The following is a 20452-nucleotide window of genomic DNA, read 5'->3' on the forward strand; positions in this document are numbered from 1 at the left end:
TGGGGGAGGGCACTAGACAGGAAGGAGGGAGGGGGTGGGTGTGGTGGTGGTGGTGGGGGCTGGAGTGGAGACCATCAGGCGCAGTGAGAGCACAAGAAGTCCAAGAGGCGAGGGTGGGGACGAGAAGGGTGCCTGCCATGGAGGACCTTGTTGGTCAGGCTGGAGACTCAGGATTTTTGTCTTGCTGAGGTAGAAAGTCACTCTGGAGGGCTCTGACAGAGCAGCAACATGAGTGGGGAAAGCAGGAGCCTGCTGCACTAGTTGAAACCACAGCTGATGGTGACTTGGATAGGTTGGCAGGGGTGAACAAGTTCAATAATGCTAATATGTGTCTCCACCCTGGATTTCCCCTACAGATACTCCTTTAACTGGCATTTATTGAACACCTACTAAGTAAGGCATTGGGCTGAGACATTTTATAGGGGTTATTTCTTACAGTGATGTACACATCCTTAGATAAAATATAGTAAGATTAGGATATTAGAGCTCCAAGGAATGTTAAAAATCATCTATTCCAACTACATTATTTTGCAGCCATGGAATTAGAAATTCAGAGACATTGAATGATTTACCCAAGATCATACAGTTAGTTAGGCCAAGAGAATGGCCAGGACTCAGTTTTCCTTACTGTACAAAAGAGAACTTTCAAAATTAGTGTCTTACTGACTTACAAAAATAACTTAAAGTGCCTTATTTAACTTATTTCCCTTTGCTTCTTCTGATTTAAAAATAACAGCAGCAAAACTTTTTTCAAACTTGTTCTCATTAGGTTAATATTTATGAGAATCATTTTTAAAATGAATACTTCTGAAGTTTCTAAAATAACTCTTTGCCTTAGGAAGTCTATATAAATGACTATCGCCATAATCTATTGACTGGCAGTTCTGCAAATCTATCATGGATAGAAAGACCACTGACTTTCTGTAATTACTTTAGTATGCCAATCTCTTACCAAAATAACTTCTGTAGATTAAAAACAGTATTTGTCATATTCCAGAATGGGCTCAGTCTGCCTTAGCATAATTAGCCACTGTAATAACTTCATAATACTGCCTATTCCCAAGGAAAGGAGGACATAGCATAGAGTCAGTCTTGGGACAAATAAAGGATTTAGGACAGTGAAGGACATTTTATTTCTAGAGTAAGCAGGAAATTTCATATACTTCCAACTACTCTATTTTCTTGATTTTGTATAATTCACAGACATTAAGAAAGAAAGAAATGTTACTGAGGATAAAGTAGAACTTGATAGGAATGTTCTGAATTGTGTCTTCTCTGAGTAAGTGATGAGTAGATATCCTAGTATGAAATACATGCTCTTTTCTTCCCCCCCAAGGCCAAGTATATCTGAATTTTGGTTCTCACCACTACACTCAACCCTCCCTCTAGCACCCTAAAGCAGGACTGTCAAAAGGCTACAGCTTTCTTTTTCCCTTTGGAAAACTTGTTAGAGATTTTAAGCCCTGGAGGATCTGAAATATAACCCCGATCCAGGGAAGAACATTCTAGAAAACTGACCGGTGGGTAGTCAGGCTTGTTCCCGAGATGGGCAACAGAGTTTCTTGTAAGGTAATAAGTGTGAAAAGAGCCATTTCCCAATCATCTTGTTCATTCCATGCATATTAGGAGAGAGGAAAATTCAACTGAGGGCCAATTGTCCCCTAAGAATCCTTTAGTTTAATTATGACCACAGTAGATTAAACGTCTGTATGACATCCGCGTTAGCTCCGCCGCTCCTGCTCTTGGCAGTGAAGAAAGGAAACACTTTCACTACTAAAAAGACAGGGAAGCATGCTCTTGTGGTTCTAAAACATGGTTGAAAATTCAATTTAACTGACTACGAGGCCAGTGTGCTTCTTATAAATGAACATCTCTTTGCTGCTAATTTTGTGCTATTTTACCTTTCATTAAAAAAAGTAATTCAGGTTAAACTCAGCTGAACAGCAAAAAGCTCTTGATATTTTGAAGCATTTTGGAACAATTACTTTGACAGGAGCCCTTGACAGTTAAATGACTCCGTTAAATGAATGTTATAGAAGACACATAATGATTTTTAGTGAAATATTGAATTTAACCACAAATGAGGAAAAACCAGTCATAAGCACTATGGGTATATTTGAATAATAACATCTTGCTTATGAACCTCAATGGATTCTATAATTTCTAATAATCATGCAATCAACTAGTTAGCTGGTATGTTTCCTATCTCAGTGCTCTCAATTTAGTTTTGGTTTTTGTTGTTGTGTTTTAATCTGAGAAATCAATGTGTAAATTTTGGAAATGGCAGTAAGTTCCTCTTCCATCAGTAGGGTATTTTAGAAGTAGGCAATTAATGATTGCCACCCTGCCAGTTAAGTCTTCCTCTTTCCTTTTTTCCATTTGCTGAATGAGATTCTTTCACAAAGTAAAAAATCAGGAAAAGGCAAGAGCCTGCTGCTTGAGAATGTATGAATTCACTGGCTGCCAGTGTTTCCTCCATCCGTGGGACTCCAATATTCCTTTTCTTATTTTATGGATCGAATGTGAGATAGTATCAAGCCTTTTACGTGTTTTCTCATGACTAATGACCAAAATATGTACTGAAATAATAAAACTGGTACTGTTCAATTTCCTTTTTAAATTCAATCTCAATATAAGTGGGAGTGCCCGTGTATGGTGGTGAAATCCAGCTCATTATAAAATTCTGTTTTCTGGAGAAGAGAAACTAGAAATCCTTGCAGACTGAAAAAACCATGTAGGTGAAGGGTCTGTGGGGACATTCAGGTTGAAGAAACGAGTCGAAAAAACAGTAATGTTTTTGTCTTGTTTGTCTGGCAAAGAGTGGTGAAAAGTCAATGCCAAGCATCCTGGGTAGTATTGCCTAGATCTCTACACGCTATGTGCAGCCACACTTCTGGATTCTTTCAAGCATGTGAGTTACATGTACCCATGTACCCACTGCTGCCTGCATTTACCTTCATACAGCAACTGCCTGTTTACATCTACTCCCCAGCAGATGGTCACTCCTTCAGGACAGGAGTGTCTTCCGATCTTGCATCCCCCAACATTTCTGAGCCACGATAAGTTGTTCAATAAATGTACTTTTGAACAAGAAACGTTTAACTCCTTCAGCTGATACTGAAAATACTTGGAAAAGGCCAGATAGTTTCAATATGTGACACTAGTCAAGTCCATACATACAGCATGCTGACTAAATTATTACTTGTAAGCATACTAACTCAGTGTGGTTCACAGACCAGTAGCATCACGTCACATTGGAGCTTTATAAATATGGAATCTCAGTCCCCGTGGCAGACCACCTCAATCAGATGTGCCTTATACCAAGATGCCCAGATGACTTATGCACAGTGAAGTATGAGAAGCCTTTACTTAGCATATATGACTAGTACGATGCCTGAAGAAGTGATGGTGTCCATTGTGGACAAGAACCAAGGCCACGGCAAGATGAAAACTACAGAGGTCAGCTTGAGAAACTTTTAGAGCTCTCTCAGGACAGAGGCACAGGTGGGAAACTCACTTATACCAGTTCCTTTGGAACTTTCTCGGTACTCTTCACACTTTTTCCTGTTTAAAGACACAGCTGCTCTTAATAATTGTCTTTTCTCCTTGGTGCAAAGATAGTATTTATCGCCAGCATGCTGACATTTGCAGGAGTTTTGGCTTTCTCCACTGCAAGTGTGGATGATTGAAAGGATATTGCTGACACCTGAATAAGAAATCCAATGACTCCAAGCTATGTAAATTTAATTATTTCCTTTAATTTTTTTTTCAGGAATCTCTTTTTATTTTCCTCAGCTTTGGAGAAGTCCTAGCAATTTTCATTTAAAAGAAATACAAGTCAGCAGTGGTTCACTGAACAGGCTGACACACAATTTCATAGGGGGAGAGGAGCTGTGTCTTTAATCTAATTTGTGCTCTCAATTCCCAGCTAATGTATCTAGGGATCCTGATGTATGCATTTACAAGGAGACATCTGTAATGCAGAGTCCAACTCTCTGCAATTCTCTGAAACGTGGGTAAAAAATTAGTCTGGGTTCTTGTAGCTGCCTACAACACAATAAATCTTGATATACTCACAGATGTAGAAATATTCCCGGCCTGGCCTGAATTCAAATCCTAGAGAAAAGGGTGTGAAGAGCTGGAATTTTTCAGAGAACTTCAGGGGTCCATTTGGAGAGTGAGGCCGGTTACATTCCCATCTCTTGAACCCCTTGGAAGTATGGTCGCAGGCACTGTAGCCATCAAAGTTCACCATGTAGAGGACATAACGCTCAGTCTTATCTTCTGGGACCGAGTCCTCATAGTGAGGGCAGAAAACATCCAGGTAGTCATTGATACAGACGTCGATGTGGTAGTCACCCCTCTGGAATCTGTTGGAAGAAGAAGAGAAAGATGAGATTATTCATAAGGAAAAGACTTTCTGCTTGGAATCAGTGGTGGAATAACTTTAATCATGCTGGTGCTAAGAGATTTATTATAATAAGTTTTTATTGCAGCCCATTATGATTCAGGATATGTTTCTATTCCAAATACAAGCAACAACAATTTTACAGAGGAATTCTATTACGTTTGTTTCAAAACACGCTGAAAATGGAACTCTTCACATTCATCTTAAGTAGTTAAGATACTGACTTGCTGTTTTCCTTTCATTCTTAAAATCACATAGACTGAAGCAAAGTTTTGATATTTCAAAATAGTGTTTCATTTGATGAGTGTTTTTGAATGAATGAATAAGTCATTTAAAGAACAAATGAATGACTGAAGTGGTTTTGCTATAATTGCGACCATTCTCAATTTTCTATGCAAATGTAGAGAACTAGAGTTATCAAACTGAGAGAATTAGGACCATAAAATTTAAAGGTTGGAAAGAAAAGTCCTAGGACACTTCCCCATTAGAGGGAAATAAAAATCTAAGGCATAATGTCAAAGCAGTGAGTGACTGAGCTCGACCAGGAATGGTGACTTCAGGTCCTAATCAGCTGTTTCCATTAGTGAATCTGCTTACGTCACAAACTCATTTCAGCTGATCTCTCTTGATGCCCCATCCCTTTCTATATTAAGAAAATGAAAACCAGCTAAATCAAATCATTTTCCTCCCCTTCCCCTCCATTTCTTTTAACTTTATAGGTTGTGTCCTAGGGCTGGACTGATGACACAGATGAACACAGCAAACCCAGGACCACTTCCATCCTGAAATAGTTAAAATAACACACACACACACATACACACACACACAGGCACCTCACCTTACACACTGCACTGTTTCAACTCTTACCTTACAAAAATTTTGCGTATTTGTGCTAACTAATATGTCTTTCCCGATTGGATGAAGAGATTTCTCAGGAACTAATGATGTGTGAAACAGGAATTGTTACGTATACCGCTTTCTAAAGTCAGCACAGAAAAGTCTACAAAACCCCTCTGTTTTTAGCTAGTGAGGAAATTCTCTGAGGCCTTAGAAGATTCATCATAAAACTATGTTACTGCTGAAAGACAAGGTGAAAGACAAGCACCCATCAAGCCATGTAGTCTTCAAGTCAGATGGTCTCAGTGTAAACATGTCAGTGAGCTGGTCTACTCCATTTTTGGACACGCCTACATTTTAGCCAGTTTCCTCGTATATGGAGCATCAATTTGCTTCTGTGTAATTTCTATCCAGCGATCCTACTCCCACTGCCTGACATCGCCGAGAACAAATCTAATTCCTCTTCTACCAGGCACTCCATAAAACATTTGGACGTGTCAACTAGGTCTCTGTATCTTCCTTTCTCACTACGTGAAAATCCTGACTTGTTTGGTTATTTCTGTTCCCAGGCTCCTCACATTCTAGTTTCTCAACTCTCCTTATGCTCTCTAGTTTCCCAGTGTCCCCTTAAAATGTAGCCCCCAAACACAACAGACACCTCCGACAGGCTGTTTTGACCAGCATTCAGCCCAGGAGATATACTACCACCTTCACTCTGGATACTACACATTCATTGAAGAAGCTGAGATTCCTTTCTAAAATGCAACGTGATCAAAGTGGACACTACTCATTTTAGTGAGTAGACCTCAATTTAAGGACTGGATTGCTGCTGGTAGGGTGGGGGAGTCATAAACTGTCTGACCCTCAGTTTCCTCATATGTGAACTGGAACAATAATGAGAATCTGCTTCACTAACCTCACACAACTGCTTCAAGTCTCTGATGATGAAACATCTAAAAAGCACCATGTGAATGTGCAGCACTATTATCAGGATATATTAAAGCATATTAAAGTCGATAACTAACACAATACTAACTCTTAAGCAACATCAGTAAATGTATACAACAACACCAACGATAATCCCCATGTCCCTTTTTAAAAATAATATAAAAATCCTACATTCTGTCCTCACATATCAAATGATCCACAGAAACTTCATTTGATCAATGCTTTTTTTTTAATTTTTTTTTTTAACATTTATTTATTTTTGAGACAGCATGAACGGGGGAGGGGCAGAGAGATAGGGAGACAAAGAATCGGAAGCAGGCTCCAGGCTCTGAGCCATCAGCCCAGAGCCTGACGCGGGGCTCGAACTCACGGACCGCAAGATCGTGACCTGAGCTGAAGTCAGACGCTCAACCGACTGAGCCACCCAGGTGCCCCTTGATCAACGCTTTTGAAAAGCAGCATGCTGATTTATACGAGGAGAATAAGGAAAGATGATCAGATCACTTTTTCTGTTAGAGGGTCTCAAAATGCAAAAACATTTAAAAAAAAAACACTTGGAAGTATTTATTTCTTTATATTTACAATGATCACGGAACTAGGTTTACTCTTTCTTCATTACTGGCAGACGATGATTTGTCAAGATGCAAGGAAAGCCTGTGTTGCTTTTAAAAGATTTCTGAACATCAAGGTAACATCACTGCCAAAGTACAAAGAAAAGACACTGCAACGTTCAGATAAAAGGGTGCTGGGATATGAATCATCAGCACTCAAAGTAGCCTGACAGTTCTGGCTGAGAGCCAGGCAAGAAATGCAGCAGGAGGCAATGCCCAGATGCACTTTATATTATTATATTATTATTATAGATTTTAAAGACATTCAAGGGGGAAGTTTTTCCTTTCCCTAAGTGTCACTCATTTGAGCTTCTACTAGCACCTGACACTGCTTAAAAGTGTAGGGAAAAAAAAATTAAAACTGCCACTGTCCACACTCATTTGTTTATTGCTTTATTCTACAAATTGTCTGATTTTTTTTGATGCCCTGAGTTTACTTTCCCTTTTCCAACTTTTCTCCCTGTTAATGCTGCTTAAGTTTCAATAAAACAAGCCATGAGATTGAAGACACATTTTATACTGGGTTGACCTTTTCCCTTTCTGATGACATTATACTCTGTGTGGGGTGTTCAATGAATCACTGTGGAGCCTATTTTGAGTATGTGATCACTCCAGCGGTTAGTAGTTCTACCCCTCTATCCACATGACAAAGATGATGAGTCACCAGAGAATCAACTTATGCTTCTGTTTCACATCTTCAATTTGTATAGATTAGTTTAATAATGTAATTTTCCCCCAAATGGACAATATAAATATAAAAACATCAATAAACAAAAACTCATAAAAGGCATTTCTATAATGTACCCAAGTACGATCTAAAGAAAAGTTTAGGGTTAGCTAGGGATAGATATTACCCCAAATCATGCTCTTTGGCTACAAAGTAGTACTGGACCATTCTTTTTGGGCCTTACTGTGAAAAGGCACATATGTATGGCTAATATAATTGTTTATTATGTTATATTCATTATCTTGATTTAATCTCCATCATAAATCCTAAAGAACACTATACTATTGGTACTCCCGCTTAAAAATGAGGATACTGAGACTGAGAAGTTAAGCAATGTGCTCACTGTCAGCCAACTAGTAAAACGTGGAGGCAGAAGTCAAGCCCAAGCATTGAGACCTCATTCAGAACTGAAGTTCTTTATTATTCTACTTCCAGAGAGAGTAAATTGCTCAAGTCAAGTTGTTAGGTCAACCCTTTATTCCCCCAGAAGGGCAGTTTTAATTCTTGATGGGGTTTCAGTTCTCTCCTTCATTCACTGATGCAACAAACACTTGCTGCATCCAGGATATGCTGTGTTATGGCTTTACATGTGTTGTCATATGAAATCCTTATTAGGTAGTTATAATTAGTTTTATTTGAACAATGAGGAAATGACACTCAGGTTGTTATCCTCTTAGTTCATTTTTTTTCCCCCCACAGGAAATAAGCAGCAGAGTTAGGATTTCAACCCATATCTTATCTGGCCCTGAAGTAAATTCTCTTTCCTGCTAAATGCAATGGTTCCAAAGTTTTACCAGTTGTTGTAATTCCCCTGACCTGAAGGAGCCCTTTTAAGGGTTTTGGTGCCATTGGGTTCCCTTATGTTTACATTGATCTTCTAGGGAAGTCTCCTGCAAGGTGTGCTGGCCCTGCTCCCTCCCCACTCCATTGGTCCCAAACTCCTAAACTGAAGGGTGTGTCAGCATCCAGAATACATCTCAGATCGCAGGGTTAGCTCCTGACCTGTGTATACCAGTCTGTTCTTTCACAGAAGAAAGTGCTATTAAGCTCAGTAGCTGCTGACATAAAGGCATCTTTTTTCCCCCCATCAGGAAACAGCTTTCATGAACTTTAGTTCCTATTAAAAGAGCAAATTCAAACCTAGGAAGAATGATTCCACATGACAATATTTACAAATGTCATGGGTGGCACGGCTGCCACTTTAAACGCACTGCTAAATTTCTTGGAAATTTTCTTGTAAAGGTCTCCCCTTTATTCCTTTTCTTTAATTCCATCCACTCTATCTGTGGTGCTCTTCCTCTCTGAAATCATTGCATATTATGAAGCGTAAGAATTTCTGGCTCCACACCAACAAGCCAGCAATAATTACAATACAATCTCTACTAAATTATCACAGTGGCTTACAATGTAAAAGCATGCACCGCTACCACACTTAGAAAAGTGATTGTGTTTGAGTAATATGATTACTGCCCTGTGTTCTCATAATACAAAAGTCTCAAATGCCAGGAAACATCTTGTATGCATAGAAAGACAGTCCTTGTTCTCCATTGAGTTGCACTGCTACAGGGCCAGTGTTCCACTTAACATACAATATATATATATATACCCTGTTGTGGCAAGAATACATTATATACATTTGCCAAAATTGGACAGTAGGCTGGTTAAGAATCAATGTCATATATATATATAATATATATATACATATATATATAATCAATGTCACATATATATATATATGTCACATATATATGTCATATGTGTGTGACATATATATATAATGAAAGGGTCATTCTAGTTAATGAAAAGAAGGAAAATTCAGTATGGCAACTAGTTCTTTTTTTATCAACTCAATTACTAAACATGAATTATGCATTTTATGGTAGGTCTTGATGTCCCAGAAGCTGCCTGAAAGGTTGGATATAAAAAGCACATTTCGGGGCGCCTGGGTGGCGCAGTCGGTTAAGCGTCCGACTTCAGCCAGGTCACGATCTCGCGGTCCGTGAGTTCGAGCCCCGCGTCGGGCTCTGGGCTGACGGCTCGGAGCCTGGAGCCTGCTTCCGATTCTGTGTCTCCCTCTCTCTCTGCCCCTCCCCCGTTCATGCTCTGTCTCTCTCTGTCCCCCAAAAAATAAATAAACGTTGAAAAAAAATTAAAAAAAAAAATAATAAAAAAAAAATAAAAAGCACATTTCACAGCTATTGATAGCAAAAGTAACAACTGAAGTTGGGATTTCAACTAGAAGGTCTATTTGCAGACATGTGTGTCTTAGTTTGTCTTCAGTGTTTATCTTCAGTGTTTACCTGATGACATGCCACAGCTAACCGTAGTTTTGATTATACCTTTAACACTATTGTTAATATCCCTCTCCTTATTTAACTCGTCTACAGAGAGTGATTCATGACTTGGACTCAAACGAAATAAAGACACAGATAAGGAACAGTCAACAATTTGCCTTTTCATTTAAGTTATCAACAGTGCCCCAGCTTTGTCCCCAGACAGGGACCAAACATTGCTTCCTGACCAGAGTCAACAAGAACCATGAAGACTTCCCTCGTTCTAACCAAAGAATTCATCTGCAGACTGAAAGAAGCGCCATCTAGTACTTGAATACTCTGGTCCTTTACCAACTTCAAATGGAAGGCCTCCACTTAACTCTGACGCGGTCCTTGGTTCCTCTCCACTCTGGTAAGTAGATGTGCCCTAGCTTGCTTTCTCAGTGGATGGATGGTTCCTCATGCCATTGACCTTACGTCCTCCTCTGCCCCATATGCTCGTGTACTGTGGATACTGACAGCTGGGAGGGCTAACCGCGAAGGGCACGTGGGCAGCGCCCCGGGTTTCGGGCTGCAAAGGAGCAGCACGGTAACCATCCTTCTTTGAGCTCCTCTTTAGCCCCTTTCCCCTGCGGTGTGCCTCCTCTCCCTCCTTCCTCATCTGCTAAAGCCAAGATGCATTTCATTTTAGTAACTGGAAAAGGAAGGGTATGGTGCATATTTAAAACATTCTAAATTGGCCTTTAGCATATGTTGCTGGCACAGCAGAGAGCCTGCTTCCAGGGAAATATGTACTGAGGTATTTTATCAAGCAGCTCCTGAGTGAAGTTTCTTCACTCCATAAATATAGAAACAGCATTTCTGAAGGGAGACAGAGTAGTTATTAGAGGTTAGGAAGCTGTGAGACACTTTTATCCCCCTTTCATGTAGTGTTTTAAAGGATTCAGTAATGAAAATGTTATTTCTCATGAACTGGATAGTTGATTATTACATTTTAAATGCATTTTAATCTGTCAAAGGGGTGATTGTCTTAATGTTCCTATTTGAACAGAACTACAATGTCACTTCTTTAATTACAAGGCAACTTAATGTATTACATTCTGAAATTGAAATGTAAAAGAAGGATATGATTTATGGTCAAAGATTAAGGAAATTTATCAGCTTAGGGTTCCTCCCAAATTTTGAACTAAATCTAGAGTGAATATATCTTGGCAGCACGGTCTTTTGACTCTACTCTTATTGATTTAAAGGCTAATTTCAGAGTAAGATGTCTCTTCTTAACCAGAAGAATTTCTCATTTGTCCTGGAAGTCCTAATGGGCCCTCGACAGACATGGGGTTTGGTTTATAAACACGTTTCGCGAGGAGATGGGCAGGATGGCAGTCTCTGTCGCAAACATGTCTCTCCTTGTCTCCTTCTGTTATTCTCTCAGCACAGAATGCAAGCCTTATGGCTTTCATATCCTGAGTCTGAAGATGCTCTTTTTGTTTTGTTTTGTTTTCCTGCAGAGGTTAGAGCATGAAATACAAACAGCAAATCAAACTTAGGGTAGATGAATAATAGCACCTGGGGGCTGAAGCAAGATTTGTTTTGCTGGTTTTTAATGTCTTCTTTCTCTCACAGGCTGAAACATGTCTGTCATCCACATGCATTGGTAACTGACCTTCATTTTTGGCTCTGAGACGGAGTCCTGCACAGTTTCACCACTACCAGGCCAGCTGCTAAGGCTCAATGAAGTAAGTATGAATGAGGTTTGATGACCAAAACACATTTCAGGCAGTCGAATCCACTCTTCCAGGCTCTAGAACATACCAATCCCAACTAAAATTCCCAGAGAAGTGGAGATTTACAGGCTAAAAAATATTCAAGGATGAATTTCAGAAACGTTTCTTACTTATTTTTGCAGTTAAAGCACTGTATGCCATAACACATACACTTGTATCCAACGGAGCACAAGATACTGACAAAATAGTTAGAACCCGGCGCTGGTGTTCTATCTATCCATTAATATCAATTCCAATAAAGTTCTTATGCATGCATGTTTTGGTAATTATAAATTCTGCAGCATAAGAGCTTTGCCTTGAATTCAGTAACTGCTGGTGATGGGAATAAGATGTAATTTGCGTGGCCAGATATTTGGAATTCATTAGTGCTTTAGTACAGTAACCTGTCACCTTTTTTCTTTCCACGTGTGTACGTGGGCGTACATGTGCTTTAACAGCAAGCAGTTTAAAAATTTCACAAAACCTCAACTAGCTTTTGTTTGTTGCTTTTCTGTTACAAGTCACATCAGTCTGAATGACTTTTTACAATTGGTATCTCCCAAGAGTAACACCTGTTTCAAGTACAAGGCCCACAAAATCTTCTCTCTTCCAGTGTTTTAACTCATTTGGAGTTTGTTTTATTAGCTTGACTGAGGAGCTCCAAAGGAAACAAAGCATTAAATTGGCAGAGCCTAAACAAGACTTGCCTTCAGGAAGGGACTGGGAGCTTTGGGTGACAGTCTAATTGCTTCTAAGCCCCCAGAGCGGCCTCATGCATGGAGTAAGAATGTGTCAACATCAACAGGCTAAGTCAGCCAAAGAATTAACCAGGCAGAGTCCCATACACCCAACACACTGCAGATCACTAAAATGGCTTTCCAAAAGGGAGTAAAATAAAATAAAGAATCACAGATTATGTCCTAACAGAGGTCACTTCCACAAAGCAAAACAGGCTCTTTCTCGACTCCTGCTGGTCTGGGGCTTCCTGACAAAGCTGCCCTTCGTGCCCTAAGTTATCCAGAGTTTTACATCATGTCAGGCACACAGAACAGAGCACCTGCCACATAAACACGGGTCCAAAAGCAGATGCAGGAAATCAGTGAACAGGTTATCCAGACGCTGTCCTAGGAGAACAGGATTAAACAAACTGATTCTGTTCAGGGGATGCAGGAGTCAATCAAACAAATAAGCCACCTGCCAAACTGCTTACATACAGGTAGCCCCTTTGTATCTTATGGGGATGGAGTTACCCAGTGGAATTTCAGGCTACTCCCAGTTTTAAGAGTAATTAACACTAATTAACAATAACCAAAGAGCTATAATAAATGTCATTTCTGTTAACCAATTCAAATAACGGTTTAGTGGTTCTTAAGTCCCGATATGCGAACAGTGACATAAATATTTGTCTTCTGTCTTGATCATAACTTATGGGACATTTTACCATCAAAGTCTGAAATCTGGCCCTGACTTTTCAAAAATTCAGGGTGGGGGACCCAAGACCTCTGTGGCAAGGAATTAATCTCTCTTATAAACTTATTGTTAGACAAACAAAAAACAAGCCAGTAAGAAAGAAAGGAAATAACACCCTCTTCTATGCTTGATCTGCACACTGCAAGAGGAGGCATATATTTGGTAATACTAGGGCAAAACACTAATAACAATAGTGTTTCATATAAAGCTTTAGGATGCAAAGCAAACATTGTTGCTGGTCCTATGCAAATTGGCATGGGAGAAGCAGTTACTTTCATTTGGTTGGTGAATGAAAGTGGATACAAATCTGGAACCAGAGAAGAATCTAAGGTAAGAGAACAGAGATCTGGAGGTGAGCCATTAGAGGTGAGGTGGTGGCCATGGTCATGAAAGGTCATGCAGTCACTCAAGCTCAATACATAGATTTAGAAGGCAACTGGGTCCATGCTGAGAGCAAATCGCTGTAACAGAAATAATGATCATTACTGTATTTTTATACAGACCTTTTTTTAGAGAGAGAGCTCCTTGGAGATAGTACTGGTGTTTCATCATCTCTGTACCCCCAGCACATAGCACAGTGTTTGCACATGGCAGTGACTTGACACATGTCCAAAGAAGGAAACTGTATCTGAAGGATATTTCAGGCAATGCTTAAGAACAGAACTGGGTAAAGTGCCCCGTACTCTCCTTCTGTGTCCTGGATCCGAGTACTAAATTCTGAGAAGAGCTATGTAATATTATACGCAAGGGTCAAGATCAGAAAACAAAATAATGGCCGGCTGCAAAAAGGAAAATTATAATCAGGACCGCGGTTCAAGCAATGCTAGAAAATTATGCCCAGCCGAGTAGACAACTTAAGCACCTAAGGCAGAATGAAAGTTTCTCTCTTGTCATTAAGTCCTCTATTCAATTACCATTTATCGGGGTAATTAAACACTGGAAAGTGATGCCAGGCTAATTGTTAGATTATGATAATTACATGTCTTTGCTATGCTACAGCTGATCAAAATAAGATGTGGTCCCGTGCACTTAGCTGCTCTGTAATCGTCAGACTTTCGTAGAGCGCTAGGCCATTTATTACTAATTCATTACAAATCAGGCGGAGAAGCTTATTATTCGTAATGCTTCTTTTTTCCCCCCACACACAGTCTCCTGGAACAAGACTCCCAAAAGGTTAAGCACAAACTGTCGCCTCTCATTGGCCCATTTCCATCCCAATTACACAGCTGAGCAGCATTAGGTGCCTCTATTTGAGAGGGTTCATCAGACTGCTTCACAAAATCCTGCAACCGCCTATCACATTGGCAGCAACATCCAAGGCTCCCTTTCAGCCTCCGCCAACCACTGTTCTGCTCTGAGCTGTGTCCCAGCAACCACGAGCTAGCAGTCCAGAGGGTCTGTTGCTTCTGAGGCTCCCTTCTGCTCAGGTCAGGCCTAGACCGGGCTGGGATGTGCCCAGGGTTTGCTCCAGTTAGCAGGAGTCATGGGGGGTACAGACAGTGCCCCTCCTACCAGAACGTCTGGTCTCTGCCACTCAAGCCAGGGTCAGGAGAGGAAAGCAGCTTTCTCCGGAACTGACCAGAGTCACCTCAAAGCTGCCAAATAGTGACTCAAATCCTTGTCAGGGAAGACTAGGACCAATCCATTATCTTGGGCTTTTCTGGGAGTTAGTAATCTGTTCTTTCATCCCTCTACTAAATACTCCAGGTCCCTGTTGGCAGGTGGGAAGGCAAACGGGACCTGAGATTCTTCATTTGGCTTTATCCTGGGACTTCCCAGCTCTCCCTTGCGATCATCGGAATGAGTTCACATGCGCCAATGCTAGGTGGAGGAGGTGCAGGGTGTCAGGTTAAAAGTTCAGTAACTGGTACAGAGTTCGAGCCATGGTATGCTCCTCAATTTTAGGATTTTTTCCCCCCATTGGGTGCCCTACCCTGATTCATATGCTGAAGTTGCAGCCTCTGCCGTGAGCCTGTGTTTGGAGATAGGGCCTTTATGGAGGCAATCGAGGTTAAATGAGGCCATAAGGGTGGGGCCTTGACCCAACAGGATTAGCGTCCTTCTAAAATGAGTGCCCCCTGACCCCTGCCTCTGCAAGCTATGAACAGTGCTCTTACCAGAAACTGGCCTGCTGGGCCTCGACCTGGGATTCCAGCCTCCAGAACCATGAGAATAAATTTCTGTTGTTCAAGTCAACAAGTTTCTGGTATTCTGTCATGGCAGCCTGAGCAAACTTATACAGGTAGTTTAAAGTTTAATTAACGGAAGGGTTTGGGGTGGGATGGTACTGAATTACAACAAAAAAACCCAAAACACTGATGAAGAACAAGGTAACAATGGCTGGGAAGGAAGGGCGTCGGGGAGGGGAGGGGAGGAAGGGAGCCAATGCCGGCAGCCCCACGGTACCCTGCACACAGGAGACACTCAATATCCATTTGCTGTTCCAAGCAAATGGCCGGTCTGAGGGGAGAGGCCACCTCATTTTCCTGAGCAAGGATAGTTTCACCTCTGAAATTAACTCACGGCACCATGAAAACGACTGTATTATCACCCAGCAACTGTGTTATCTCACTGTTTCAGCAAGGCTTTCACCCAAAGATAGAATGAAGGGTGTTACAGAAAAGTCACAGACTCTATTTTACCCTTCCTCGACCCTGGAAATTAAAACAGAATATGCCACCGCCTTTCAAAAATCCTGTTAAGTGCATTCTGGGGACAACACCAACCACGAGGTACCTTTGTTAACACCAGAATACATAAAACTGTCATTTTATGCACACATTTACTGGTGGCCTGTGGCTTAAGACTGGGGAGCCTAGGAACAAAGGTACTTCGGTTCATCACATAAAAATGGTTTTGCACTACTTAGTATTATTATTTCCTCCCACACTCATTAAAAGGATATTCATTCATACAGCTGGATCCTCTATTTACTTTTATAGCCTGGACCACAGAAAGATATATGCAAGAATAATGCAATCATAAAAAATAAGAAACTAATTGCTCTATCCCAAGGAAACATAAAGGGGAGAAAGAAATAAACAATTCACCATTTATTTCTGAGAAATAAATCTAAGCACTTTAGGGGATTCTCAAGTGCCATAATCTCTCTACCTACTTAAATGCTTGTCTATCTCCGTGGCAGAGAATAGAGTTGTTGCCTTTCCCCTTCCCCTTTCATTTTAATAAGCTCCCTTTTAAAATGTCTACCTTGGAAGAGAACTACAGTTCAAAGCCAATGCACATGACCCTCCTCTTGAACTTTCAGAATGTTTGGTCCTGCTACAAGCTCTGAATCAGCCGCTTGCAGGGACTGTGAGGTTTCAGAGGGATGGTTAATGCCAAGACACAAAGATGATGAACTAAGAGAGTGATAACGGGCACTTCATGCTGGGTGACAACTCAGCATCATGAGCCTTGAGAGGACAGGGTCACAACTGGCTTTCTTCAGTGCTGGGTAGTGCAGTCCTAGATCCCGAAGTTTCTTTGACATGCACATTAACATTTTATTGCCCTTCACACTGTTCAAGTCCAAAAGAGAGAGCGAGAATGCAAGTTGCTGTTAAGTTACAAACTCAGTGTGGATGAGCTAGTCAGGAAAACAGCAAACCTCGTATGAAACACAGAGGGGCTGTTAAATGAGCCTGAGACTCAGCATCGAATCTGGATCTAGAAATGGCATTATAGCTCACTGATCACTTTATTTACAAAACAGGACAGTTTCATTTATTATTGATGTTTTAATTCAATATATAGGTACCTATTCAGTGTATGCCAGATACTCAAAGTCTTAGCCCATTTTGTATTCTAAAAGACACTTTTTCCCCCATTCCACAAACACACAGCATACTTTTCAACCCTATCTGTGGGAAGCAAAGATGTAGGCAAACCAGGAATTCATGTTGACATACTCCAGATTTTCTGTCTCAGAACACTCTGTAGCTGAGAAGAGACTCATCACAGCTAAGACCCACCCAAGGATGTTTTAGGAATCCCAGTCATTAAATGAAAAGCCTAAGTCTTGGTCACTGAAAGCGCTCATTACTATGGTTTTACAAACACAAGTAGAGAAGGAAACACGTGATACACACTGGTCAAGGAGGCAAGCCTTGGCTCTGTGAACCCCGCCCTGAAGCAGCCCCTATATGCAAGGCTGGCGGAAGGAAGGACGGTGTCCAGGTTGCAGAAACGCCTTCTCCTTTTGCTTGCGCGGCAATAAAGCTGCGCTGGCACTGCGTTGACCACATGACTGGGACATGACCTGAGGCTTACACACACCTCCACGGGGTTTGGAATCCTAAGAAGTTACCAAGTATTCTAAGCCACTACAGGAAATTAACTGGAAATTAGGAATCATGGGAAAGGCTTCTTTTAACCCTTTTTTTTTTTTAGTTTGAATACAAGTTTCTAGGATAAAAGCTGAAGGAATAAATTATAAATTTACATATGCACAGTAGCACTTCCTGGTAGAGTATTAAATGTATTTTTGTTTATTTTTTAAATCAAGGTGGTGGCTTTGAGATATAATTGATCTCTCTAAAGATGTCAGAGATGTTTGGACATGTCTGGAAATATGAAATATTGCTATTCTCTGTTAGACAATTAAGATATTTAAAAATTTATATCACCTAAGAGGAAGCTCTATCAGTTCTAATGACTAGAAAAATTTATAGGGAATCTCAAGTTTAAACACATTGCTCCTTTTTTGCTAAATGGCATAGTGTAAGCCAGCGTGCCCAAGCACTCATGGAATTAAAAGTGGAATTCTCAGCATTGTATTTGCAGCTAAATATTTATGTGTGCTATTGAATCTAAGAATTCTTCTCACATAAAACTTTCTATAATGGGTTTTGACTCAACAACAACCATGATACAGTTACTAGAGTCAAGAGAGAGAAAATCCTAACTTACCACTCCTTACAAACACCAGGTTATTTACTTTTGTACTCCTAGACACCACTACTGTGGACCAGTCTTAACCTACAGTGATTATAAATTCCTGAATGCACACAGCATGCATGACATAGGCTTGTAAAGAGATGGCCTCTAGTTTTCCCTTGGTACATAATACTTGATAATAATTTCACAGGAACACTGCTTCTGCATCAAAATGATAGAGAGAGACACCAGTGGAAGGGACTTTGAGGCACCATCTCTTCCAGCTGTTTCCTTTCAGGACTGTTAATTATCTAGTCTCTTTTAAAAAAATCTCCAGGGAAAGTTTGAGTCTTAAATAGTAGCTCTTCCCAGGACCTGTAGATGTCATTCAAAATTCAATGCATAAAGAAATTCTCTACACAGGGGGACCCAGCTTTCCAGTGTTGATCAGAGAATCTTCCTCACCCCCACTTTATAAGAAGATTTAAAAGAAAAATAGAGGAAATTTAGCTCAAGTTTTCCTAGGGAAGTCAAGCTGATTGTATTAGGGACTGTCTACGGCATTAGCAATTTCCAACCGAATTACAAACTGTTTCCCCACATTATATTGCTATTGTTCAATACCATTTTCATTGCCCTAATGAAACAAAGCTATATGATATAACCATAAAGTACCGATTACAGTTAACCATAATGGAAGAGAGCTAAGGAAAGACCTATTTTTAAAATATGCAAAGAAAAAGATAAGAAATGCCGATACTCAACAGACATTTTTTTTTTTAAAACTCTTTTTGGCTTTCTGGATTGAGATCAAAACAACACTGACAAATTAATTCTTCTTTCTTTTCCAACAATACAGATGGTATTTCCCCTAAGATAGAATTTCTAGAAGACTTCCCAAAGAGCGAAGTTCTCTAGGTGCTTAAAAAAAAAAAAAGGTAACATTGTGAATTTTACACATATCTTAAAAAGTGCCTACTTCAAACCAGAGTATTCCCTAATATCACGAAAGAGGATATCCAATTTTCCCTGGAGTCCAGATTTCTCCCCATCTATAGGTGAGCTCTTTGAGAAGCGCCATTATGAAGCCAGTAGGGTATTTCTTCTTCAGCCAGGAACACAAACGATCAGGTTGCTGTGCCGGCCTGAAGCTGCCCGAGTGAGACAGCAAAGCCATGGCAGACATTTCTGCCTTTTAGCCAAGGCAGTGAAGGTTACTTGGCAGCCCCTTGTATACCCAGTTCCTTTCCCAAGACAGAAACAGTAAACCAAGAGTTGGAAGGAACAGGAAGAAGTGGTAGAGAAAGTTCTTGGATGTTACTAATTATTTACTGTGGCTAGAAGCTGTAGTGCCAGACACTCGCTACCCTCTGACATTTGTGCCCGAGCCAGCACACCCCACCCTACCCTACCCCCAACAGAGTAGCATTGGTGTAATGAGAAAGCACGCTGCTGATCTCACTCCCTGAGAATTCCTTGACCGCCGCTGGTGATGCTTAATGAAGTTACCGTATGATGCTACAGTGGCGGCTGATCTGTGCCTGCCCAGGTCCTCGGCACCCAGCCACTCTACATCTGACAAACACTTCCTGCCGTTTGCTTAGTGGATATGGCGTAAATGTACAGTGGAGTACACTGAAAAGGCCTGAATGTCAGGATCAGAGACTGCTTTCTCCAAGACAAACCCTGGTCACGGAACAAACCTTCCTCTGGAGAGCTTTGTTATTTATACTGTTATGAGCAACAATAATGACAATGTCATCCATGTGGACATAACATGCTGAATTCTACATACTGTATTTGATACACTGATCTGATTTCAGTGGTTCCCAGCAGCCACCTTGAATGCTCAATTTACTTGCATTTTCTAGTTCCAGCACCCTTGAAAAAAAGGTAAAAATAAATCAAGGCGGTGTCTGTTAGACCTCTTTCAATAACGTGTATTGCTTGAAAGATGGAAAAGTACATGCATTTATCTTTTCCTATTAGAGTGCTAATTTATGCAAGTTCATTTGCTTTTTGTGACTATTGATTAGATTCTTGTTGTCTCATCCCCGGCACTCCATTAGAATCCTCGCTGACTAAACAATAATGCAAAGCCACACAAAATCTGTACAGATCTTCATATGCTCTTACATCTACAGCCCTATTTAAAAGTTTGCATAAGCTAAACAGCGTAAGTGGAAATTATGGGTGCCACGAAAAAGTACTTCACGTTATCACATCAGAGGGAGAGTCTCTGAGAAGATGAGAATACTCACTGGAACAACTTCTCTTTTCAATTTTAAGGAGTCATGTCTGAACATTTGAAAAGCATCCTGTGCTACTGTAGGCACACTGAAGTTAAAATAGAAGCGCAATTTGAGATTACAGATTATAAAACTTTAAGCAAGCACAGCTGCCGTATGCAGGGCAGGAATGGCTCTCCTTTTCTGTATCCACTTGTGTAAGACAGTCAGGCTTCGAAGTAGAATAGCCTTTCCTGTGAAAACTAGCAAAAGGGCTAAATCCCCAGAGGAATGATTTTTCAGACGTGG

General features: G+C 40.6%; 1 protein-coding gene across 2 annotated transcripts in view; it reads right to left on the reverse strand.

Moving 5' to 3' along the window:
* EFNA5 (ephrin A5) overlaps positions 1-20452 on the reverse strand; it is a 281547-nt gene that overhangs the window by 42444 nt on the left and 218651 nt on the right. For both annotated transcript variants that reach the window (XM_047854760.1, XM_047854749.1), the window contains one exon: positions 4078-4370. In XM_047854760.1, the coding sequence (XP_047710716.1) occupies positions 4078-4370 (293 nt within the window). The remainder of the gene's footprint in view (positions 1-4077; positions 4371-20452) is intronic.

The sequence above is a fragment of the Prionailurus viverrinus genome, chromosome A1, assembly GCF_022837055.1.
Source record: "Prionailurus viverrinus isolate Anna chromosome A1, UM_Priviv_1.0, whole genome shotgun sequence".
In the NCBI taxonomy this organism is placed as follows: Eukaryota; Metazoa; Chordata; class Mammalia; order Carnivora; family Felidae; genus Prionailurus; species Prionailurus viverrinus.